General features: G+C 31.9%; 3 protein-coding genes across 3 annotated transcripts; 1 reads left to right on the top strand and 2 right to left on the bottom strand.

The window, feature by feature from the left end:
* Positions 1-746: 746 nt before the first annotated feature.
* On the bottom strand, positions 747-2,587 carry LOC108220902 (cytochrome P450 71A9). The gene is made up of 2 exons (XM_017394788.2): positions 1,602-2,587; positions 747-1,501 (listed from the first exon to the last, which is right to left on the bottom strand). The coding sequence occupies exons 1-2, from the start codon at positions 2,520-2,522 to the stop codon at positions 896-898; spliced, it is 1,527 nt and encodes a 508-aa protein (XP_017250277.1). The 5' UTR covers positions 2,523-2,587; the 3' UTR covers positions 747-895.
* A 14,122-nt stretch (positions 2,588-16,709) lies between these two features.
* On the bottom strand, positions 16,710-18,949 carry LOC135152585 (uncharacterized). The gene is made up of 7 exons (XM_064092956.1): positions 18,362-18,949; positions 18,159-18,280; positions 17,996-18,077; positions 17,558-17,712; positions 17,367-17,478; positions 17,088-17,291; positions 16,710-16,991 (listed from the first exon to the last, which is right to left on the bottom strand). Exons 4-7 carry the CDS (start codon positions 17,662-17,664, stop codon positions 16,929-16,931), a joined length of 486 nt encoding a protein of 161 aa, XP_063949026.1. The 5' UTR covers positions 17,665-17,712; positions 17,996-18,077; positions 18,159-18,280; positions 18,362-18,949; the 3' UTR covers positions 16,710-16,928.
* A 2,473-nt stretch (positions 18,950-21,422) lies between these two features.
* On the top strand, positions 21,423-22,424 carry LOC108221512 (uncharacterized). The gene has a single exon (XM_017395385.2). The coding sequence runs from the start codon at positions 21,423-21,425 to the stop codon at positions 22,422-22,424; it is 1,002 nt and encodes a 333-aa protein (XP_017250874.2).
* Positions 22,425-27,035: the final 4,611 nt, after the last annotated feature.

Raw genomic sequence — 27,035 nt, 5'->3', positions numbered from 1 at the left:
AACATGCACTTTAATCCTGTTGTACCTTAAGAAGCATTAGGCTAACTCCAACCATAAATCTAAATTTGGATCATCATTAGGATGGAATCCAAATTTTATTCCAATCATCTGATCCAAATACAAATCCAAATTCATTTATCATTATTATATTATATATTTTGGTTTTAAAATGATTTCATACTTTCTTATAAAGTTAAATTTAAAAAAATTAAGACACTAAAAAATTTGGCATTTTCAATTTATTCTAATAAATAAAAAGTTAGGCTTATAACTTTGTACTAATTTTTACTAATGGTACAAAGAAGGTGATCCTGACATGCAAGAGGCCCAAAAAGCTTTGGCCAAACGGGCCAATTAACTATTGACGTATAAACATGTTCTACAAATTAAAGGCCTGTGAGGTTCCCTTTCAAACAAAACTCGAGTATCTGCTTGTGGCCGAGATTTAAAAATGGCTGTAAAGATCCATTTGTCTTGTGAAAATTGACTGCTTGCTTCTTCTACCAAGTACCAACCATTCCAATCATGTAGTAGCTCCCTAGCCAGTTCTTGTATCGGCTTCTTGTATCTTTAGCAAACATTATGAGTTTATTTTTCTTTTTCACGAACAAGGAAATTTTCATTATTAATATAAATCACTTTCGAAGGCCTTAGACATCAATAAGAACACAACTCCTATCGAATAATCGATCTGACAATGAATATACTGCACGAGCTAATTCATGTGCAACTATATTAGCCGATCATTTAATAAAAGACACTGTCGAAATGTTGTCTACAAAACAACAAAATCATACTGTTTAATAATTTGTACTAATATTCACTAATGACTAAACTTAACCAGATGTTACACTTACGTATATGCACAAGACATGATTTGCGTGTGCGTGTACTTCTAGTTTACAATTACTGGGACCAGACAAAGATGATTCTTCTTGTGCACTGTCATTCCAGGCAGGGCAGCCATGTCAATATCTTTCCTATCTTCACCAGGAGGCAGTTCCCAGTTGAAAGAATAGAGAAGATTCGCTAACGCTAGCTCCGTCGTAGCCACTCCCATTGATATCCCCGGACATATTCTCCGCCCTGTTCCAAATGGTATCAGCTCAAAATGCTGCCCTCTAAAATCAATGCTACTATTCTCGAATCTTTCCGGTAAAAACTCGTCCGGATTATTCCAACATTCAGGATCCCTTCCTATAGCGTATGCATTGACATATACGCGTGTTTTAGCTTCAATCTCGTAGCCATTTATCACACATTTATCGATAGTTTCTCGAGGTATAAGTGGAGAGGGTGGGTGCAATCTCATGGCCTCCTTCACGACTGCTTTAAGATAAACAAGCTTTTGGACGTCGTTTTCGTCTACAAATCCTTTCTCTCCTATCAATTCTCTAACTTCTTGTTGTACTTTCTTCATCGGTGTGGGATTCTTGATCAGTAAGCTCATGGCCCAAACTACGGCTGCTGCACTTGTGTCGGTTCCAGCAACTAAAACATTCTGCCAATGAATTGGGAGAAAAACATACGTATTAGCACCAAAACGAAGGAATAATCAGATTATATATTACAAATAATTTTCTTTGAGAAATATTGGTTACCATTAAAATTGCTTTGATGTGATCAAACGTAAAATCAGATGAATCCCTTTTCATCTGGAGTAAGATGTCCAGGATGCTGCCGTCTTGGGTAGATGCTGTACCGGAATATGTATGAAGATATTCGTCGATGAGTTGTTGATAAATAGCATCTATCTCATGACAACTCTTCTCCAACCGTGACCATGTACCACTTAGCCTATCAATCAAATGACCCATCACAGGAAAACAATCTGCAAGGAACAAACTTGAAAGATTCGCCTGAGTTTCAGTTAGCAACCAATGAAATTTACTGCTTATTTTGTTTTTAGTATCATTCCTTGCACCATATTCTTCTTCTTCATCATATCTTTTACCAAAAGCAATTCTAAACATTACCGAGCTTGCCAAAGTTGTGATAATTTTGCTCAAATTTACGGTGCTGGAACTAGTAGCAGCTTCATCACGTATTGCTTTGACCATTCGTGCAACTTTTCCTTCACGAATAGGCTGAAAAGACTGAGATCTTTGAGAACTAAATAGATGCAGGGTAAGTAGTTTTCTCATATCCTTCCAGTATAAGCTATATGGTGCAAAAGCAATGTCTAAACCGTTGTAAGATATCTTTTGGAGGCCAACTGAACTCGGCCTGCTTGAAAAACAAAGATCATGGTACTTAAAAACTTCCTTGGCTGCCCTTGCGGAGGAGATGACTAGAATTGGAACAGAGCCTAACTGAAAGGACATGAGAGGGCCGTACTTATGGGAAAGTTTGTACAAGTAGAGGTGAGTGTTTAAGGTATCAAAGTTGTGCATGTCTCCGATCAACGGGAGGCCACGGGGACCTGGTGGGCGGTTATTCAACTTGCGGACATAGTAATTTGTAAGCTTAAAAAGAAAAAGCAGAGGAAGAGAGATTGTGAGGACAAGGAGAAGTACTTCCATTCTTGATTAATGATTCAATGACTCTCTGTGTGCAGCAAGTCAGCAAGACTCTATATAGAGATTACATTAATGCTCGCTGTGAAAATTCTGTGGCCGTAAATATTTTGTGAATTTGAAGCTTGAACCTTATCCGTACCAGTAGTATTTTGTGGAAAATTCTTGTTTTTCTAGGGTCAGAATCTATCCGGAAAATCAAAATTTACACAAACATCGGTATCTTAATTCTTATGACACAACTAATTAATCTTCTCATTTTCAATTTTAACTTACTTATTCCAACTTAAGATAAACAATCTTCAACTATTTTCATTCTGCAGCTGCTGCACTTGTATCCAATGCTGCATTGAAAATTTTAAAAATTGGTCTGAGCATTCATTAAGTAGACAGTAGACAATGAAAGTTTCTACTTATTTATATTAACGTAGTCCCTTGCATCATATTCTTCTTCATCATCATACCTTCTGGCTTCTGCAGAAAGTAATTCTTGTAGATACAATCGAGCTTGTCAAAGTCCCAAGAGTTTTGCTGAGATCTACGGCGTTCAAATAGGTAGCAGTTTCATCACGTACTCTTTCGACTACTCATGCAACTTCTTCTTCGTAAATAGGTCGAAAAAACCGAGACCTTTCTCTAAGTAAAAGAAATTAAACACAAGTTTTAGAATTTTTTTTTTTCAGTTTTCAATTAGCATATATTGAATAATAAAGTACAATTAGTATCGATATGATCAATGTTGATATTAAAAGTGAATTATTTTTCAAAATGGGAAAACATGTAAATAAGTAGGTTTAAGTTTAATAGTTGTTCTGTCAAAAAAAAAAGTTTAATAGTTGTTATAAATTATGGAGTAGGTCTTTAAAGATTTTTTTAATTAGAAAAATAACAAAAGTTTCGTGATTATTTAATTAGAATTTGAATTATCCTTCTAAACATGGTAATAATCTAATATGTTTTTAAGATTCTGCTTAAAAATTCAAAAAGATTCTGATTTCAAAAAGATTCTGCTTAAAAATATGACATCATTCAATTAAGATTAAGATGATCCAAAATTTATTATAACTAGCGTTTTACCCGTGCTACGCACCGAACGGTTAATTATATAAAATAAAATAAAAAGTATATATGAATTCAAGTATATATTATTTCATATCATTTATACAATTTTATTACATAATATATGTATAATTTTTTTAAAAAAGTAATATTATTTCTTAAATACTCTGAATTTGATCAATTATGTACCACATATTATATTATATTAAATATATAATAAATTTTATTTTCTTTTTAATCAAATATTATATAAGGATCGACCATTATTCAGAGATCAGTGAATGCGATCCCACTCTCCTGGTTTCGGACCCAAAATCTGAATTATTCTGGATTCAGTTTGCAATGTCACGTTTTTCCATACATATCATTTTGACAGCAAATCATTGATTTTTATTAATTTCTTTTTTTTGATAATTGCATCTTCTAATTAGCCATCAAATATAATATAATATATATAGTTATTAAAAAATTGTTATATTTTTAAGATGTCAATTCTACCAATATTCTTTAAACTCTCCTTTTTATTTTTTATTTTCTTAATATATGAAATAAAATAGAAAAAAAAGTGTTGGATGAACATGAGAAAATAAATTTCTATATTAATAAATATAAATTAAGAGCGATCTAGAAATAGAAATATGACATTAATCATTTACGAAAACATATTTGAAAATTATCATCATCTAGATAAATTTAAATCATTGTTAACAAATAACGTGATTCATTCAGAAATTCATATTAACTGATCATCCAGATTTCCGGTCATCCAGAATCCGCTATCTAGATTTAACAAATGACTCCTTAGGATCATAAATTTTTTTGATTTCTCGTATTGAATAATGTAATGTCGGATTAAGCTTGATCAGATCGGTGAATGTGTCCTCTATAACATCAGTCATTGTTATTATATTATAATTATAATTATATAATTTAATTAATTTTTATGTATTAATTTATTTTTATTTGCATGATTAGTCTTTGTAGCCATATTTTAGGAAATTTGTATGCACTTAACTTATTTATGAAATAATATAAATTATTAAATTCGATAGAGCATGCCGTAAAAATATACATTTGTAAATATTCACTCATCTAAAAGAAATATTTTGTATTTAAAAAGATAAATATATTTGATTTTTATATCTATTTTCAAACACTGATATAATGAAAATTTTGTCCTAGTAAATTATAAAGTCACCGTGAAATTTCTAAAAATTGGTCATTCTGAATGCTAACTTGGGTTAAAATTATATTATTTCTCTCACTGTAATTATATATTTATACTTATAATTACGATATTTATTTAGATGAGTATAAATTTAATTTTATAAAATAAGAAATATTTATCTCGTATAATAATCGAAAAATCATGTACGACACGTAATACATGTTAATCAGGAGATTGTATTTTTTCAATCAAGTAAATAAAAAACTCGTTCTAATCGGTAGGGTGTGAAGAAGGCTCGCATAATTTAAAAGAAGATTTATCAAATTGATCTAAAATTATAAATATTGATTAGTCATGTAAAAATTTATTGTTAGACGCATATATAATCACATTTTTTACTGTCCTTTTGAACATCTTATTGTCCGAATTTAAGAATTCCTTAAAATTTTCAGTCTCGCTACTACTAAATAGTTAAAATTCTTTTATTTATTTATAATTATCGGATAATTCTCATGTGACAATAATATGGATTGATGATGATGTGTTTTTTGTGTATTATAATATCGTAAATTATGCTCACTCAAATATTTAATACTCACGTTTTTATGTTACATCTTTATATGTGGCATTAATTTCAACTTAGAGAATGGGGACGGGAGTGGGGCAAGTAATTTCAGGATCATAAATTTTTCCGATTTCTTGTATTGAATAAAGTAATGTCTGATTAAGTTCGATCAGATCGGTGAATGCGTCTTCTAATATCAGTCATTATTATTATATTATAATTATATAATTAAATTAACTTTTATGCATTAAGTTATTTTTATTTGCATGATTAGTCTTTGTAGTCATATTTTAGAAAATATGTATGCACTTAACTTATTTATGAAATAATATAAATTATTAACTTCAATAGAGCATGCCGTAAAAATATATATTTGTAAATAGTCACTCATTTAAACAAAATGTTATGTATATATAAAGACAAATATATTGGATTTTTATATCTATTTTCAACCACTGATATAATGAATATTTTGTCCTAGTAAATTATGAAGTCACTGTGAAATTTCTAAAATTGGTCATAATTTGTGTTAATTTTATATTATTTCTCTCACTGTAATTATATATTATACTTATAATTACGATATTTATTTAGATTAGTATAAATTTAATTTTATAAAATAAGACATATTTAATTTTATCTCGTTCTCGATAAATCATGTACGACACGTAATACATGTTAATCAGGAGATTGTATTTTTTCAATCAAGTAAATAAAAAATTCGTTCTAATCCGTAGGGTGTGAAGAAGACTCGCACAATTTAAAAGAAGATTTATCAAATCGATCTAAAATTATAAATATTGATTAGTCATTTAAAAATTTAGTGATCGACTCATATAAAATCATATTTTTGACTGTTCTTTTGAACATCTTAATATTGTCTCAATTTAAGAATTCCTTAGAATTTCAAATTGATCTAAAATTATAAATATTGATTAGTCATTTAAAAATTTAGTGGTCGACTCATATAAAATCACATTTTTGACTGTTCTTTTGAACATCTTATTGTCCGAATTTAAGAATTCCTTAAAATTCACAGTGTCGCTACTACAATATAGTTAAAATCCTTTTTTTATTTATAATTATCGGATAATTCTCATTTGACAATAATATGGATCGATGATGATGTGTTTTTCGTGTATTATAATATCATAAATTTTGCTCATTGAAATATTTAATCCTGGCGTTTTTATATTGCATCTTTATACGTGGCATTAACCTCAACTTAATGGACTTGGAAATTTCCAACTTTTTAAGCACTTTATATATGATTGATTTAAAATTTAATTTTATTTTTTAGTTGACGAAATCTAAATAAAAATTGATTAAAAATATATCAATATCCACTAATTAGTTTAATAAGTATTGTTAAAATATTTGTTTTGCATATAGTTAAGATTTACGGTGTTGATTTGAATTTTTATAAAAATATAATAAAAACATACACAAATATAATTATTTGACACCATGTTATATAGTAATATTTCAAAAATAAATTCTTTTTTTTTATTGCTTGATTCGGGGTGACTCAACAGGGCAATCCATGGTGCATGATCTCAGATTCCTGCATAATGTCCTTCACTCCATTCTATACACATTGTGGTGAGTATTTTACTTCCGATTAAGTCAATGATGTCAGTGTTTTTTTTATTTAAATTAGATAAATTAATTAATTATATTATATATTGAAAATTTGTATTGATTAATTCGTATGTAGTTAATATTTTAGTTAAAATTTAATAAAAGAGAAGTTAAAAAATAAGTATTATTAGTCTAAAATTTAGTAATGACTTATTATAAGTCGTAAAATAGTTCCTTTTTTGTGATTGGCTAATGTCATATTGGTTCCTAATATAGCTACTCTTTTGTGATTGGTTAACTACATATTGGTTAAATTTTAGGAGAAGGAAAGTGTAAAATATAGTAGAAAGAAAGTAGAATAAGAGATATTATTGGTCTAAAATTTAAGAAAGAATTCTGATTGGTTCTAAAATAACTCTTTTTTCTGATTGGTTCCTAAAATAGCTCCTCTTTTGTTAACTACATATTGGTTAAAATTTAGTAGAAGGAAAGTTGAATAAGGATTATCATTGGTCTAAAATTTAGGAATAATTTTCTGATTGGCTCCTAAAATAGCTCCTCTTTTGTGATTGGTTAACTGCACATTGGTTAAAATTTAGTAGAAGGAAAGTTGAAGATGGAATGTTATTGGTCTAAAATTTAGGAAGATCTTCTTATTGGTCCTAAAATAATTCCTCTTTTCTGATTGGTTAACTGGATAGTGTGGTAGACTCAGGTATTATAATATAGGATCTCATAAAATTGATTAATACACTATTTTGTACTTTACAAAACAATAAATTACCAAAATAATTAGTGTATTTCATGAGTTTAAAAATCTCTCTAGCTAGAATTCGTGAGAGTTAGAAGGTTAAACAATCCTAAGAGCCACCAGATTACCTATATCATGTGCTAAGCTAAAAACTTAGGGAATATGGACAAAAATTTACTCAAGCAGAATCCTTACTCATTCCTTAAATTTTGGGATCCACTTTTTATTCCTCAATAGGTAACCCTAACTCATTACTCATTTGTTTTTTAATGATTAAATATTCAACTCTCATTTTTTGGACACTACTTCCCATATTTTTCTTATTATTTTTTTGTTAAAAAAATTTGAATTTAATACTATAATAATAATAGAGAACACAAATAAAGACCATTGTTGGAGTTCCCAATCAATATAAGATCACTATTTCTTATAATTTGAATTGTTTATTATATATTTAGGGAACATAATTAGGACTCCGCTGAAAATGCTCTGAGAAACGAAAACATATTTATCAAAAATTGTCACGACGTCACATGACATTAGGGCTGTAAAATGATCCGGGTGATCCCGGGTACCCCTCTGCTCAAGTACCGGATCATATTATTTTTAGCTTGTCCAAATTTGGGTCCGGGATCGTTTTATTCGGATCTAAACCGATCCCGGGTATTTGAGATTCGGATCTGAACCGGATATGATCCGGTATCGTATTTTCTATTTTTTAACCGGGTAGTTTATGATCCATCGAATATGAGCCGGATATGATCCACTAACACTAAGTATCATTATTATTTCATTTGTTCAAATAACTATCATTAGTCTAAGTAAACATAATATTATAAAGTATAATAATTTTAAATTAAAACTTATAGTTATATATTGATATATATCATTTATTAAATATATATGAAGATAATAAGTATGATCACAGTAAATAAATCATATTTTATGAAGATATAAACTTAAATAAGATATTAAAATTTTATAAAATGATAACTATTTACTTGCAAATATGATGGTGTTAAAATATAATATGTATATGAGTTTGAATCGAATATGAACCGCGGATCATATTCGGTTATTCGGGTAGGATCATATTATGAAAAGTTATATGAGCCCGAATCTGAGCGGGTATAGGTGTGCTCGTATCCGGGATCATATATTATACGGGCTTAATTTTTCCGCCAGATTTGGATCGTTTTCAAAACGAATATGAGACATGTATCATATTTTCGAGCCGGATATGAGCCGAGACACCGGATAATCCGTATCGATTTACAGCCCTACATGACATGACATACCGCTGTTTTACGGATGCCTATCGAAGCAAGTTTTATTGTATTATTAGTGAAGTTTTTAGTTACATGACCCACCAGAGTGCCATTTATTTCTTCTTTGGTAATTTTGTCTTTAAAAAGGTTTAATTATCTGATAACTTTTGAATATTATACTTAAATGATAAAATCATTTGGAAAATTATGAAGGGTAGCTTGTGTAATTGACTTTTCTAAATGGTACTATTTCGTGTTTTTGACTTACAGGTGGTACTACTCAGTTTATCATCTATTAGCGATATTACCATTCCATCCATCAAGACGTTAAAAACGTTAGTTGACCGTATTTATTTCGTATTTTTCATTTAAAAAACGCATAAAATATAACTGATATTCGTATTTTTGCTTTATGTTCTTGAGTTTCTGAAGATTAAACAACTTTTTGATCATTTTGTTAGTGTCCTTTTTAAGAGTATGAGTAACCAAATCGAAAGTTGAGACGAGCTCTATCTTTTTACTATTTTATAAGGAAATGGGGATAATGGTTCAAGATCAGGTTCAGCTTATTCCGAGAGCTGCACAACATTTTGCACGAATACGTAAAGTTCTGGTCGAGAGAAGTGTGACTTCAACTCTGAATTCTGGCTTCCTCACTCCGTGGTAGGGTCCTACTCAGTACTCAACTTTCGTACATGCTTGTTTCCTGTTGCATTCTACCTCAAATTTAGATAGCTTAGTAATTCTTAAATTAGTGAAGTAGTTCGTATTCCCATTAGTACTATAAAGCTTTTGAACCTACTATGAAACTTTGGAACCCGGTTGTTTCACGTAGCATAGTAGACTGAAATCTCAAATTCAGATAGTTCTTCAGCCCTGAACTAGTGTAACACAGTTCACATTTTAAGCTCCTGAAATGAGGTTGGAACTTCACACTCACACAGCACCAATTACATTCATGTTAGTTTGCATTGACATGCCCAAATCCTTTAGGTTCTGCTAATCAAAATGTACATACACCCTCAGTTTGTGTTGGGTTCTGAATTTTGACCATCTTTTTCTATTTGCAAATGCTTAAGAGTCTTCCAATATTGATATTAAATACAATAAAATAATATAAGAAGCTTTAAATAGATAGAGCTCGTCTCAAGTTTCGATCTGGTTACTCGTACTCTTAAAACGGACACCGGCAACATGATCAAAAAGTTGTTTAATCTCCAAGAACTCAAGAACACAAAGAAAAATACGGATATCAGTTGTATTTTATGTGTTTTTTTAAAAAAAATATGAAATAAATATGGCCAACTAACGTTTTTAACGTTTTGATGAACGGAATGGTAGTTCGTTAACAGATCATAAACTGAGTGGTACCACCTGTAAGTCAAAACCACGAAATGGTAAGCCAATTAAACAAGGGTACCATTCATAATTTCCCAAACCATTTTATCAATTACTCGATAATTTATCTCTAAATAAAACTAAGATGATCTATAATTTATTAAATCCACATATTATTATTAGTATATTAAAACACTGCTCTATATATGATAAATGGAGGTCTTTAAACATGTCCAACAACTATACTAAAATAAATTGCAGAATAGAATTCTTAAATTGCAGAATTCGGAAGGCAATTGGGTGGATTGGGAAAGTGGGCTTCCTGATCTAATTTCTCAATATTTCACAGAGTTGTTTTCTGCAACTGAGAATAATTGGCATGAGGTGGTGGAATGTGTGACTGACACCATATCTGAAGTGCAAAACGAGTGTCTCATGGCACCAGTTGATGAAAAGGAGGTTAAGATGGCCCTGTTCCAGATGAATCCAGATAAAGCTCCGGGGCCAGACGGCATGACCCCAGCTTTTTTTTCAGAGAAATTGGAAGATAGTAGGTAAAGACATTGTGAATATGGTTCGAAAGTTTTTTACGCAGGGAACTTTGAATGAAGATGTGAACTTAACTAACATTGTCTTGATTCCAAAGAAGAAAAGTCCCTCGGTTATTGGTGATCTCAGACCGATTTCTTTGTGCAACGTTATTATGAAGATTATTACGAAGGTCATAGCAAATCGATTCAAACAAACTCTGGAATCAGTGATAGCAGAGAATCAAAGTGCGTTTATGACAGACAGGCTTATTATAGATAATGTTATGATGTCGTATGAGGTTATGCACTGTGTAAACTCAGTGTCTTACACTGTATCACATCCTAATGGTAACATTGGAAATATAGTCCCAAGTCGAGGGCTTCGACAAGGGGATACATTATCACCATATCTCTTTATAGTGTGTGCTCAGGGTCTATCAGCATTGATTCAGGATTATGAGCGAAGAAAGCTGATTAGAGGTATAAAAGTGTGCAATCAAGCGCCAAGCATCTCACATATGCTCTTTGCGGATGATTGTTACCTGTATTGTGATGCAAGCGAAGTTGAAGCTGAAAATATGAGAAAGCTTCTGCAAGTTTTCGAACAAGCTTCTAGCGAAAAGGTGAACTTGTCTAAGTCAGTGGCTTTCTTTAGTACAAATGTAAAGCAGGAGGAAAGAGGCCGGTTGAGTAACATGCTGCAGATGGAAGAGGCTAGTGAAAATTGTATGTATTTAGGGCTCCCCAATATGATGAAAAATGTAAAACTGCTATGCTGGGATTCCTAAAAGAGAAGGTGAAGAACAGAATGCTAAGTTGGGACGGGAAGTGGATCTGACAGGGTGGTAGAGAGATTTTAGTTAAGGCAGTGGCTCAATGCTTGCCAAACTACGCAATGAGCTGTTTTCTTCTTCCAGATGAAATCACTAAAGATATAGAGAAATCCATAGCTCGGTTTTGGTGGGAAACCGGTACGGGCGACAAGAGAGGTATTCATTGGATGAGTTGGTCAAGATTATTGAAACACAAGTCGACTGGTGGTATGGGATTTAGAGATTCTAAACACTTTAATCTGGCTCTGCTAGGAAAACAATGTTGGAGATTATTGTCTACCCCCCACAGTTTGCTTGGTCAGTTGTATAAAGCGAGGTATTTTCCGAAAGGCAATTTCTTGGAGGCTTCGATAGAGAACAATCCCAGCTTTATTTGGAGAAGTCTGATGGCAGCCAAAGGTATAATTGCAGATGGTGCAAGGTGGCAGGTAGGAACAGGGGAGCAAATAGATGTGTTAAAGCAGCCATGGTTGAAAGATGCTAATCCTTATATTACTTCAGCCTCACCAGCCCTGGTTAATTGTAAATTGGTTTCTTTAATGTCGGAAAATCAGGAGGAGTGGGATAAGGATATTTTGAATGATCTGTTTAATGAGAGAGACCAACAATGTATTCAGGAGGTTATAATAGGGGATCCTGGGAGAGAGGATAGGATTTACCGGTCGCATGAGGCTCATGGTAATTACTCAGTTCGCAGTGCTTATAGGCTACTACAGAGGCAGAAAGGCTACTGGGAGGATTCGGATAATAACAGTGTTTGGAGGAAAATTTGGCGTATTAAAGCTCCTGCAAAAACTTTAAACCTGGTATGGAGGTCTATTTCTTTTTGTTTACCTACTATGACTATGCTTCGCCAGAGAGGAGTGAAGGTTGAGTCTGTTTGTCCAGTCTGTAAGATGGAAGCTGAAACAATAGATCATGTGTTTTTGCGATGTACGGTAGCCATTCAATGTTGGCTTTTAGTCCTTCCGGGTATGCAGTATACGGGACAAAACTTACATCAATGGTGGGAACAAGTGTTAAACATGGCAGATACAAGAAAAAGAGAACAAGTCGCTGCTGTTTGCTGGTCTCTTTGGAAGGCTAGGAATGATGTTGTCTGGAATAAAAAGTATACTCGAGTTTATGCTGTGATTGCTTGTGCCAAGCAATATCTTGATCAATGGAGAAACGCCCAGAAAAGTGCTGCTTGCACTAGCTGACCTCAGCTATATGATGGGGATGGTAGTTGTGTCAGGGTGAAGCCACAGGAGTCAATGATCAAGGTTTCGGTAGATGCTTCCACTTTTCATGAGTTCAGTGCTTCGGGGATAGGTATGACGGCCAGAGATGAGAATGGTGGTCTGATAGTAGCCAGGACAGTGTACCTTGAAGGTTTAAGGGCTGTGGAGATGATCGAGGCGATGGCGGTGAAGGAAGCTCTCAGCTGGATTAAGGATCAGATGTGGACAGCTTGATGGTGATACATGCTATTCGTAGCAAAGTGCATATGTCATCTCCTTTTGGTGCTCTAATAATGGAATGCAGAAGTTTGCTAGATATTCAAAACACAACGTCAGTGTCTTTTATTAAACGGTCGGGGTCGGCTGATATGGTTGCACATAAATTGGCTCGTGCAGCATATTCATTCCCAGATCGATTATTCGATAGGAGTTCTGTTCCTATTGACGTAGCTAAGGCCTTGGATAATGATTTATATTAACGAAAGTTTCCTTGTTCGTCAAAAAAAATAAAAATAAATTGAATTACTCTCTCCATCCCAAATTAGATGAGCTCGTTGACTTCGGGCACACACTTTAAGGCCCATTGACCGCATTGTTACATTATTTATTTTTAAAATTTTATTTTTACAAATAAAAATTTAAATATGAAATTTTCGCTTACAAAAAAAAAGTTTAAAAAATTAACCTAAAGTTACGTGCCCAAAGTCAACTAGCTCATCTAATTTGGGATGGAGGTAGTATTATATTAGTTTAATATTTAGAAATAAATTTTTATACTAAATTGGTACCATGTCTCCAATCGTTGATTTTATATATTATTTCATAATAATTAAATCTTTAAATACTCTCACTATTTAACAATTTAATTTCTACCTAATTTTAAATCATGCACCGAGTGTTTACATTTTCGTAAAGATGTGAACTATAATTTAATACATCCTTTATTTTCGTCTAAATTTAACTATATTTTATTAAATATTAGCATAAGATAAATGTTTTAAAATAGTAACTTTTAAGTTTTTGTTATGTGTTATATTTATGATACCGATACATATAACCTCTGTTCTAAAATTCGGTGATTAATCACGATTAATCATTGATTAATCCATGTTCCGTAGTTTACCGAACTGATTAAATCTCCGATTAATCACCTATCAATTCAATTAATTCCTGATTAATCCTTGTTCCGTAACTTCACCGATTAAGTCCGATTTCCGCTTTCTACAACACTGCATATAACATACTAGTAGTGTTGCCCGCTTCGCATGGGCTGCACTATCTAATTTTTATATTTAAAAATGATTGAACATTAATTGAACCTTAATATAAAATGTTAAATAGTAAAATTATTTTTTTTTATCATTTTAAAGAGTTTTATTATAATATTAAATATATTGGTTTGTCTAATAATGTGAAGTAATTAATACACAAATAATTTATTTTTTTTATTTAACCGCTTGTTCCTGATTAAATTCTTTTAAATTTGCCGACCTCGTAAATAATTTTAAATGAAGTTCCCGATTAATCTTTTTTTATTTCAGATATACAATTATTTTTATTCATTGTTGCACTAAATTTAAATAAAAATTTCTAAAAATGTGATACCATTTTTTTTCTATTATACTTTAAAGTTTCGACTTACAATTCATTTCACATCTCAATCGGACATACTGGCATCTCAAGGGATTTGAAATGAAATATTGTGACAAAATTGCTCATAACCGTAGCAGTCTTAAAGCTGTTAGTAATAAAAAGTTCTAAGTGCATTCATTTCATGTAACTTCTACCTAATTGATGTGCTTATCAAAAAAAAAGGTAGTATATGTTGATGTGTGTAACGACCCTATTAACAACTAAATCTTCAGTACAAAGTACAAAAATTATTCAAGCGCTCAACATCAGTCATCATCCCCATTTTGTAGCAGCCTCAATCAAAAATCCCTAAAGGTACCCTCTTCTTCCTATCTTCAGATTATTTTCCTCTAAAATGGATTGCATGCACGTGAGATTAGGTCTTTGATTTTAATTGGTACAGAGCTATGGAAACATCCGGTGTTATTCTTGAGAAATTCATCAAATTCATAACCAACGCGGACACGTTATCAGATGATATGGTTAGTTCACTTGTTAATTCATAGTCTTTATTTTTAGGTGGTCCTCTAACGATTTCTGTATTTATTCAATATTTGCCTTCAAAAATTTGGTAGCCGAATTCAGGATTGTTTCCTGTTGAAATTTCGCAATGGCTATGAGTGTCCGGTTCAGTTCCACAAAGAGAGGGGAGTCATATCTGGACTAGGAAATATGTATGATGATTTCGAATTGGAACCAAGGCAAATGCTTGTATTCGAATTTGATGGCTCCTGTCACTTCAATGTTTATGTGATTGGGATAGGTTGTGTGTTTCCGTATTGAGATAACAGTCCAGGCTCATCACTTGTACAGATATATATATATGGAGTGGTAAGATAGGAATTTGCTGATTACTTTTTTCAACTTTTTATTGTGCTCATTTGGTGGTTTTTGGTAATTTGTCCTGAACTCTTTGCTCTGTTCCTCTAGGATATATCTACTGATCACTACAATGTGACTGCGTATTGGAAGAAAAGAGACTACATTAATATCTATTCAGGGGATAAAGTTTGGAGATTGCAGGTGAGATCCCGGGGTGGCAAATCTCGACGTACAACCATCCATGATGGTTGAATCCAATTTAGGGATGATTTGGGCCTCCAGCTAGGCGATGTTGTTGTCTTAGAGGGTGCAGATCACTTTCGCACACACTTCGCTGTTCAAGTCATAAGGAATGACAGTGCATAATTTGTTGTAAGGTATTATTCTGTTTCCGTTGTATTCTTTGTTATGCAACACTTGTTTTCTGCATATTTAGTTTTATAATATATTATTGTTTTCAACAGGTGATATTTGGAAGCTTTGATATCTAAAGATCTGGCCAATGGATGGATGCTTGTGATCAAGTACTCAAAAATTAAAGTAGGTGATGCTCTGCATTGTTAAGTCACCCAAAAACAGTTTAAGTCATTTCAAATATTATTTAAGGAGTTAGTTATTTTTATGGATTATTAAGATATTATGTGGATCTTTAGTCTACTGCTGTTCGAAGATTGGTGTTAAAGTATTGTTTCTTATCTTTTATCTGGATCTAAAGTATTTTGGTTGGTTGATTAATATCAAGATTGAATATTTTATGTTCATGTTTTCATTTTACTTATTTTGGTTGGTTTTATACTCCATATTCTTCTGGATATTAATGATTGTTGAATTAACATGTAGAGTACATAGCAGTTATTTGCCATTTTTTGGTTTGTATTATACTCTTTGGATAGATTCAAGCTTATTCTATTAAAGATATGCATACTAAGATATTACAGGGGAAGTTAGAAAATCTGAATTTAATTTTTTCAGCTACACAGCACAGCAATAATTGAAGTCTATTTGATAAAGACAGCTTACATATTAATAGAGTAGAGATAAATTATTATCTTAAGTAATGAACTTTTGTTTCTTTGATTAGTAGTTTGATGCTGTAAAACTTGTTCTTTAAGTTGTCTATGATTCAACTTGAGTTCTCTTCTGTTACTGGTTGTTATAAATCTTCAGCTGCTTGCATTTATATTTGATCAATACTTTAGTCAATATTAGTGATAAACTGTTAATGATAGCATCTGAAACTATCCTATTTTTTATTAGACATTTTCTTTTCTTTAGTCTGTTTCTAACCTAAGGAATCTGTTCAGAAATCCATAGCAAAAAAGCAAAGTGCCTAGTAATCACAAAAAACAAATATTTGCAATCAATAATAAGAAGTTCTGAATTGACAGATAACTGAAGAAGACTACATAAGATGAACAATAGCTTAAGATAAATAAAATCTTAGGATAAACATATGTCTTAAATAGTTGGACAGACTACTTTTTCCTGATAGAAGACTACCTTATGTTGAATAAAAGATCAGCATACATATATCATAGTCCAGTGCTAATATTACACTACTATTATACTTAATTTAATGACATGGAAATGAATTTCATTTCTGGTGATAAAATCTTCCATTGCTTCGATCTTCTTCGTTATTCTAGCTGTTTGATGCTAGATGAGCTGTATTGATGGATTCAGTTTGTTGTGTTGTCCCAGACATCTGCATATCAAAGAAACTCTTCAAATAATGATCAACTCTATTGAGAATGCAGTACGGAAGAAAAACAAATACTAAGTATTTTCAAAGTTTCCTTACTTCTGCAATGCTATCCTCAATTGGATGGGGGTAACTCTCTTCTTCCATATCAGGAGTTGGGTTAAACAATCCTTCGCAGATATCTGTGGCAACATAGTAATCATTCCTCTGCGTAATATTCATCTCTGTTAATGAAATCTTTACGGTGCACCGAATATTTTCTATAGAATGAAAGATCTGCCAGACAGTCTCTTCCTCAATGCCCTGTGTATAATGATAAGTATATCTCAGTTTATTTTAATTTAATGAAGTAAGCAAAGAATCGAAAAAAAATTATACCTCGTCAATTAACTGAGACACTGCTTTACCAACTATACTGCGAACTTCCCTATCTTGTAATATTATGTGGCATGAACCAGTTTCATCCCTTGCTTCACAAAAAATCTCAAATCTGCAATATTTGAGTTGCATAAGACTATATGGATCTAAATTAAACATAAATTTAATAACTTGGGCATTTAAGTGTAAACCTCATATCTGGGTATGGGACGATTCTCTCACACGATGCACAAAATTCCTCTGTTCCAACTGTTTGAGTTTTCACATAACAGGAGGTGCATGTAGCATTGAACCACATTTTTAAAGGTTTGAATTTGGTTAATTGTACTAAACACAGGATTTCAGTCTGCACAAAAAGAGGATGCCACAGATGTTAATCTTGAACATATATTATATTCTTAAAGTGGGAAGACTTTGAAAATTAAAAGAATACATTAATATTTTCAGGGCCAAAGTTTTTGATGACTTCTACTGGGTAGATCACAGTACAAAGCCTTGCTCTTTTGTCAAGAGTGAGAGGGTCAATTTCTTTGTTACTGATCCTTTCCACAGAAAAATAACATGTTTCATGATAAATATAAAACATAAGCACATTGCGATTTTTTTAAAATCAAGCTTAAAGAACTCACCTTTTCCGACTTTTTGCAACGTTATGGTGTTCACAATTGATATGTGCTGTAGTTGCTCCCACATTTGTTATTACCACCGCCTCTGCATATTCCATTTCATATATAATACACTCAGGTATAAATTTGTCCTAATTTATTTGATAATTGTCATAATATATCATACCTTCCCAAAGCTGGATCCTACCACTTCTTATTATAAGAATTCTAGGACACTCAGTTGGCAATTTAAGTTCTTCGGAAAATATTTCAGCAAAATCATCCCAAAAAGTAACCCTCACACTTGAACTGCAGGAAAGCATAAGGAAATACTGAATTAAAACAATGTTTTGGAATTAATATGAAAAAAAAACTCTGAAATTGACTCACTGTCCATCAGTAATAGTAAACTTAATTTGATTTTGTATGACTCCATTTCTATTTTTGATTTTCCCTGCAGGTTCATGCTCTTCCATTACTCCAATGACATCTACAAACAATTTAAGTAGTTGATGTAAGAATACAACATTATGTTAGAAAATAACGATTATAGTACTTCACTGTAATCTTGCCAGCGAGGTATGTAGTCTGATTCGCAAGACTCTTCAAATCTTGAAAGTCATAAAAATCAAAGCAGAGTTTTTCAATACTGATTTAATTTTCTTCCAGCTTTTTCACAGTTGTGTCACTTGTGAACTGAATCTGGATTTGTTTTTGTAATGGTCTGAACTTGTCTTCATTTCTGCAGACCTTCACAGTGAAGTTCTGAAATAAGAACATGTCACCCACAGATACTATATTCTCAATATTAGGTGCCACACTTGTAGGCACAAATGCATGAATCCTACATCGCTGCAACATAATCAAACAAACATTGTGTTAATAATAAAACGGTATTTTGATGATCTTGAACAATGAATAAAATCTGAAGAAGCCTAACTTTGTTATCCATGAGAAGCATGTTGAACGATTTAAACACCACTCCTGTTCTAGTTGATCCCCTCCAAATACTGAACATCCTACCAGGAACTTTCCAATCATACTTTCCAGTTTTCGGATCTTTGAAGCTATCAATTTTTTTCAAAGACATGACTGTATGGTGAGTTGATTTTTGACAGAAAACAGATGGATCCAAATATATCATAGCACAATATAGTGGGAAGTGATAAGTAAATATATTCACAGCTGACCAAACAACAACATTCTAGGCAAGCCCATAAAAATGCATGTCATATGTGTAGTTAGTCATCAATGAAAACAGATACAACAACACAATCTGTCTGCATTTCTACATGAAATTGAATTAATACCGGAACAAAAATATGAAAGTAAAAGTACCCAAATTAAAGATATAAAAGATACCAAATAGATTTTACATCAATAAGGAGTGCAGATATCAAAAGCCAAACCTGGTCATTAAGCACCTACGTTACTTCGACTCGTCACTTCCGGCGACCGTACCCGTGTCGACCCGACCCGACACGGGACACGACCTGGAATATGTACCGGATCCGCCATGAGAAAATTACAGACACAAAAGATGTTTCAGCCATGGATACAAGGAACGCCGGGGTCGTGACCGGAGACGCCAGGAGCAGCGTTTCACAAGAACACGCGTGGTTCTTGTTGAGAATCAACAGATTTATGATTCATATGATACTGATTTTTCGTTTGATGTGATTGGATACAGAATGATGAAAAGAAGAAGAAAGGAACCAAGAAGAAAAGAAACGTTGCGTATAGGAGATAAACAGAGAAGATGAAGAAGATACCTCGGTTTTGGTGAAAGTCAAAAGACTCAAAACACAGCTGGACTCAAAACATAGTTGGATGGTCACGCATATGTGCCAGACTGCCACATTTAACTTAATTAAAAATAGTTGTTTACTTCTTTTAAAAAATAAAAGAATTTATTTGTTATTTGAATTTTTTTGACAATAGTCCATGAAACTTTGATCATGACAACAAAATTGTATTATGATAGTTTTATTTTTGGATGTTCACACTTTTTTATTTTATCAAATTTTTGAATATTCTTTTATTATGATAAAAATTAAATATAATGTGCACTAATTTTAAAATTACAACTAAAGTCAAAATGTTAATTAAAAAAATTCCAACATTTAAGTTGTAAAAAACAATATTTTGTAAACTTTTATTCGATATAAATTTTGTAAAGAATAATTATATTTAGATTTGATTTTTCTAACATCTTAAAATACGTGCAAAAAAGTCAAAATCAATTAAAATGAGAAGAAGGAAGTATTTTATAATTTTGAATGTCTATGTTGGGAATATTCCTACTCAATTTAAGTTTTATATCGTACCCAAACATTTCATCATGGGCAACTGTTCAACTGTTACAATAATATATACATATCACTATTTAACTATGAAATTATCGAAAATTTGTTTGAATTTTATATAGCCATTAAATAAAAAAAAATTATGAAACTAAAATGCTAGTTTAAAATGATCTTAAGAAGTTTATAACACTTGAATTGTAATAAATCATATTTTCTATTTTATAGCTTGTCTTTACTATCTAGATAGTACGAAAGAAATTAAATTAATTTCATTGAAATTTTTTTAGTGGTTACTTTAATTAGTGATTCTAGCCCAGTTGTGCCAATTTAAACCATACACCAGTTTGAGTGTAATTATTATTCAAATCGAGTTTGATTTCAGCCAAACACCAAAATACGGTGTAACGTAACATGACGAAAACAAGTACCCTGTCGGATCAACTTGGTCTAATACTCGATTATAAGATCCGATTCTATTCGAGTCACACCGATTTTAACTAAACACTAATTTTCGTATAAGTATCATTCAAATCATGTTTGATTTGAGCCAAACACCAACTTTCATATAAGTAATATTTAATAGTCTAATATAATTATCAACCAGAATTGATAATTATATTAAACGGTTTATTTCGAAAAGGCATTTTACTTATTAATAAAGATTATAAATTATAAATTAAAGAAAGTAGTAATTTTATAGTTGTACATTAAAATATAATATGTGAATTTAATCTAAAATAATATTATAAAAAATATCTGAATATTTCTCCTAGTACTTATTTCGATAATATGAATCAATTATACTTATTAATAAAGTTTGTAAGTACTTATTTCGCAATTAAGTTTAATTGAATTAATTTTCGATTTTTACACCCTTAACCAAAAATTTTACACCCTTAATAGAAAATTTTAAGTACATTTAAATTCACAAATAAAAATAAAATACATACGTGGCCAGGACATGTACATTTTTACACCGTTATAAACATAATATGATTTTTTCAATTCCAAGTCCAGTGACTCTTTAGGTTCCAGATAGAATTAAAAGCTGCACTCTATTCTATTAGTTCCATTCAATTCTATTAGTCCCTCAAATCTCATCTATAAATTCATAAGCTTTCTTGCTCCAGGATCATTATTCGATCATGTCTTCTAAAAAACTTTTGAATCCAAGCAAAGATGACAAGCCTTTATGGCTTCATGTCGAGGTATTGGATGCTCCAATCGGTGGTGGTGGTAATAGAAAGTGGAGATGCAGATATTGTAATAAAATAGTGACTGGTTCTTACTCAAAAGTTAGAGCACATCTTCTGAAAATATCGAACATGGGTGTTGAAGCATGCAAAGGAATTTCAGATGATGTTTATCGTCAAATAGAAGCAGAGCACAAGAGGGCCGAAGAAAAAGTAGCAAAAGAAGCCATGAATGTGAGACAAAGAAACCAGTGCATGGCATATCAAGGAGGGTCTGATCTAGTACAACCCAAGAAAAGAAAAGGAGCTTTGGAACTCGCTTTTAATGTGGCTGATCGAGATGAAATTGATAAAGATTGTGCCATGATGTTCTATACTGGTGGCATATCCTTCAACTTTGCAAGGAATCCCTTCTTCCGAAATTACTCTCTAAAACTAGCCAATTCAAATGTGGCAGGCTACACTCCTCCTACATACAACCGTCTTCGCACCACACTTTTGTCACAGCAGAAACAACATGTTCAGAGACTTGTTCAACCTGTCAAAGATAGCTGGAAAAAGAAAGGTGCATCTATATGCTCAGATGGGTGGTGTGATCGCCAGCAAAAACCGTTGATCAATATAATGGTTGCATCAGCTGCTGGTCCAATGTTTTTAAAATCAGTTGATGCTAGCCAAGTTAAAGTAAAAGATGCTGAATATATAGCTGCACTATTCATGGAGATTGTGGAAGAGATTGGTCCAGAACATGTTGTCCAAATAGTCACTGATAACGCCTCCAATTACAAGGCAGCAGGTGCGTTAATTGAAACCAAGTATCCTCGAATTTTTTGGACACCATGTGTGGTACATTCTAATGTTATTATCTTTGTTACTGGCTTACTGTTGAACTTTGTATTAACATCTTTTCTTGAAATATGGATCTGGAGTTTGGAATTTGTCCACTGGCAGTGACTATAGTCTATATATGAGCAAAAAAGTATTATAAAATTTATTATTATATTATGCCGTGTCCCCGCACCCGTGTCTAAAATTCGGACGGTGTCCCCGTGTCCTAGATTTTCAGAGGTCCCGAACCCGACACTCGGATATGTGTCGTGTCCGACACTCCGTACCCGAGTCTAAGCGACTTAGTTAAAGACAAGCTACAAATAAAGATTCTTGAGGATGTGTCATAGTTTAAAATATTCAGATAACCAATACTTGCAATGTTACTAAATTAACAATTACAAAAGATCTAATTCCAGCAGCACATCCAGATCATTCAAAGTACTATCTCATCCATGATTATTCCAAACATGAATCAAGTCTGTAAGAAGTTAATCACAACAAATTAGAATTTGCATGTGATTATAACAGAACACAAACTTGAACCATCAGTTTATGGACAAATAATCATGAATACCTTCTCAGTTTTAACAATCTTATACTTCCCAATTGGAACATTGTCTTCTATCTCCAAACCATCTCCTTCTCTTTTCTCCTTGGACCGTGCTTTGCTACTTGACTTGGCAGTAGGTGGACTCCTTTTCAGTGATGAACTTGGTATAGTTATCTAGAATGTGGCAAATTTGGTTAATTGTTCATATGAAGTTAATAATTACAACATATTTTTGCTATTAAGATTGTTACCAGAGGGGCTGATATTTCTTGAGCTGGATTAGTTTGAACATTAGTGGGACTGTGATACCCAAGTTTTTCCAGGGGGCCGTTGACCTTTAACGCATGGTAAATATTGGAGGTCTTGTCCAAATTTCTCTCTGAAATTTTCAAAGTTAGGGAGAATTCTTTTTGCTCAAAATCTTTAAGCACTTTTGGAAACTTGACTTCACTTTGATCCTATAAGATGAAAAGAAAATGTGAATTATACAAAATAAGTAGTGTATTATATGAAACCATAAAATATTTTCTTACATATTCTTCTTCATTCTCGAGATCAAAAGCATTTTTTCCAATAATACGTTGAATCTCATCATCAGGTAAAATAACAGCGAGGACACCAGTACTGTCACTGCATATAGTTGCTAAACGAAACCTAAAAATTTGTACATGTTATTTTATGACTGATAGAAATAACAGTACTGAACTTTGTGCATTAATCCAAATTAAGATGTACCTCTTGTCCGGAAAAGGAATACTTCTGGAACAAATAACACACTTATACCTTCCTTCAACTATGTTCACCTCTTCTCCACATGTTGTACAGACATTGTCATACCAGTTACTCTTCTGGTCAATCTTCTTCACTGTGATAATACATTGAACCTGTTTCTGCAGTTTATTAAAAAACAATGGTCATTTGTTTGTAGTCATAGTAAAGATGGGAGGCAGATAGATTATACCTCTTTGTATTCGTTTCCCAGTTTTTTAATTTCTGCAATCGTGAAGATGGGGACAACAGCTTCTTCACATTCATCAGTCATCATAACAACTTTATTACGATCCAATAATCTGCTCTCATAAAGGGTTTGAAAAAAAGAGTCAAATTCCAAAATCAATAGAAGCCATTGTGAGGTCATAAATTTTTAAGTCAATAATTTAGAAATTGGTTACGAAATTATATAGACAACTTACGACTTCTTCAAAGCTTTAATACTATGGTGAGCAACATTAAAGTAAAATCTAGTAGCTGGATAGTTGTTCAAGCAGGGGGAACCTGTGCAGCACAGTTGAGAATATAAAATTGTCCGAGTTGTTATGGCCATACAATTTGAAATAGTTGTGCAAAAAAGGAAACTAATACCTTCATGTTCATTGGCTTTTGCACTCACTATTACAACAATCACTTGTGCAGAAATATTAGCTTTCAAGGCTTTCTCAAACTCTTCACCAATTTGGTTGAAGAATGTGAGATTTAGTGAAGTCCTGCAAAGTATAAAAATTGTATACTTAACTGTGATTATGATAAGATATGTTGTCGTAATATTTGAATTTGGTACTTTGTTAAATTAAATTTCACCTCCCATCAGTTATTCGGAAACGAATATGTGACTTTTTGTCATCATCCTTGTTCCTATTACACTCGATATTTGTGTTTTCTATTTCACCAACAACATCTAAACATAAGCAAACAACATGGTTAACTTAAAGGATTCTACCAAAGCAACATTGTGTCTTCTCCATGTAAAATATTTATGTTTATAGAAGATTATTACCAACTAAGAATCGAGCATCAGCAACACATTGGGCCACATCTGACAGCTTAATTAGATCAAAAGCACATGGACCAATATTTGTAACATTATCAGTCAGAGGTTTTAGTTTTGTATGGTTTGAAAAGTAGATGTGTTTGTCAAACCTCACAGCACGATTTTTATCCTCTTTAGTATACACTCTTACATGAAAGTTTGATAGAGTGTAAATGCAGCCTTCTTTCAATGCATCTTTGAACAAATCACATATTTTGACACTCAGAAAAGCATGAATCCTTGCATTCTACATTTGACACAATAGTGTTTTGCATATAAAAGGTCGATTATTGACAATAAATGGAGGTAGGTTTACTGAACCAGTAATAAATTGAGCAAATCTCACTGAATCATCAATAAATATGACATTGAAGCCCCGAAAATCTTGAGTCTCTCTATTTATGCCTTTCCAAACTGCCTGAGCCCTGACACGTATAGTCCACTCCGTCCTCTAAGGTCTTAGATGCTCAACTTTATCATATCGGTTGGAGATCTTTGAGTTTGACATCCTATCATAGGAAAAATGGTTAAAATCATGACGTCTGAGTAATGCAGATGAAAGTAGTTGAATTAAAAAGGAAGGAATAAATGATACCTTCTTCACTTCGGCAGGGGGTTCTTCAAATGGAGAGAGAATGGATAGTGTTTGAATGGTTGGGAAGCTCCTGCTGATTTAATTATCTTACAGCTGTAGTTTTGGACATACATGAAAAGGAATATATGTTTATTTCAATGAGAAGAATATTCTGTGAATATGCTATTTAATGTTATATTCTAAAAATATATTTAAACTAACTTAGTAAAAGTAAAAATGATGTAATGATATTATAAAAATATATTGTTTTTTTTGTAAAGAAGTGTATATTTTCTTTTTATGCTATTAAACGGAATGGTTGTCTGTGATGGAGGAAATAAATAATACATAAAAATATATATATGATAATTCGAGAAAGGAAACTACCCGTACAAATTACTTAATATCGGAAGGAATAAAATTATTTTATTTTTTTATAATATTTAAAAAGAGATTTTGGGCGTAGATGTTCAAAAAATCCATCTTCCATCCGTATGCGACTAAAAGGAAACAATAAGTCAAGAAAAGAAACCACTGCTTGAAAGGTTCCATTTAAATAATATTTGAAAGGGTATTTCTCAGCTGGCGGATAATTTCTCCATAAAATTTGTAGTTTGTAAGTAAAGATATATTTGATGAACATGAGATTGAATGGAACCAATGACGGGAATGAGAAAAAGAAAGATCATAAAAAAATTATATTAAACCGATAAGGGAATTGGAAAAGAACAACATAAGTTTAAAAATATCTTCATAGTTGTTAATCAAACATCTAACTGATAACGTCTGTATAGGCTATTTATAATTGGGTACTATAATTGTTATCAAAACGCAAATATAGGGGTATGCTGAATTCTCATATTTTGAATTGAATTGAAGAAAAACAACAGAACTTGGATGATACAGTTTTAATATATTATTTTTTTGGTCAAAATATCAATCTTACATCTGTGTGCGACTAAAAGTAACCAATTTCTCTTAAGGAAATAACGAAAAAACAAAAAGTCAAGAAAGGATACGTTCTCAATATATTTTGTAGTTTTTGATGAAATCCATAATTCCAATGTAACATGCAATTGAATTGAACCAATGACGAACACTAAAAGACATAAAAAAAACTATATTAACACGATAAATGAATTGCAAAAGAATAACATAAGTTTAAAAACATCTTCACATTTGTATGACACCTGTTCATATTATGAAATCTCATATTGTGAATTTTATTGAATTCAGCAAACCCCTATGTTATCAATACACAAAAATAGGAGTATGCTAAATTCTCATATTGTGAATTTAATAGGATAATAACAACATAATTTCGAAGTATTTATTCTTTATTTGTAATGTTTATAATAATATATCATCTTCCATACAATTTTCAAATAATCATTCCACTTTATAATGACATTGTTTTTCTTCAAAATATTTTAATTGATATACTTGCCAAATCAACTCCCAAAAAAGACATATTCTTTATATCATCAAGATTTGGAAGGAGTTTAATTTTTAAAACACGAGAATTTATATCAGAACAGTGAACAATTATAGAAATTCAAGTGTCGATTTAAAAAAGACGAACATGTTGCTTGTTAATCTTAGTTTATATTATTATTAATTTTACCTGTTAGAAATTTTTATTTCCCTAATTTGAAGGTTGATAGAGACTAATCTTAAAACCCATCAATATAAGGGAGGTCTTACTTTATTTTATTAAGCCCAACAGAAATATAACTAAAATTGTGTATTGGTTTTGGGCTTGCCTCTTATTCATGGGCTTATTTCGTCTTTCGACAGTACACA

This window comes from Daucus carota, chromosome 5, assembly GCF_001625215.2.
Source record: "Daucus carota subsp. sativus chromosome 5, DH1 v3.0, whole genome shotgun sequence".
In the NCBI taxonomy this organism is placed as follows: Eukaryota; Viridiplantae; Streptophyta; class Magnoliopsida; order Apiales; family Apiaceae; genus Daucus; species Daucus carota.
The sequence above is the reverse complement of the archived record's forward strand: the minus strand, read 5'-3'. Positions and strand labels throughout refer to the sequence as shown.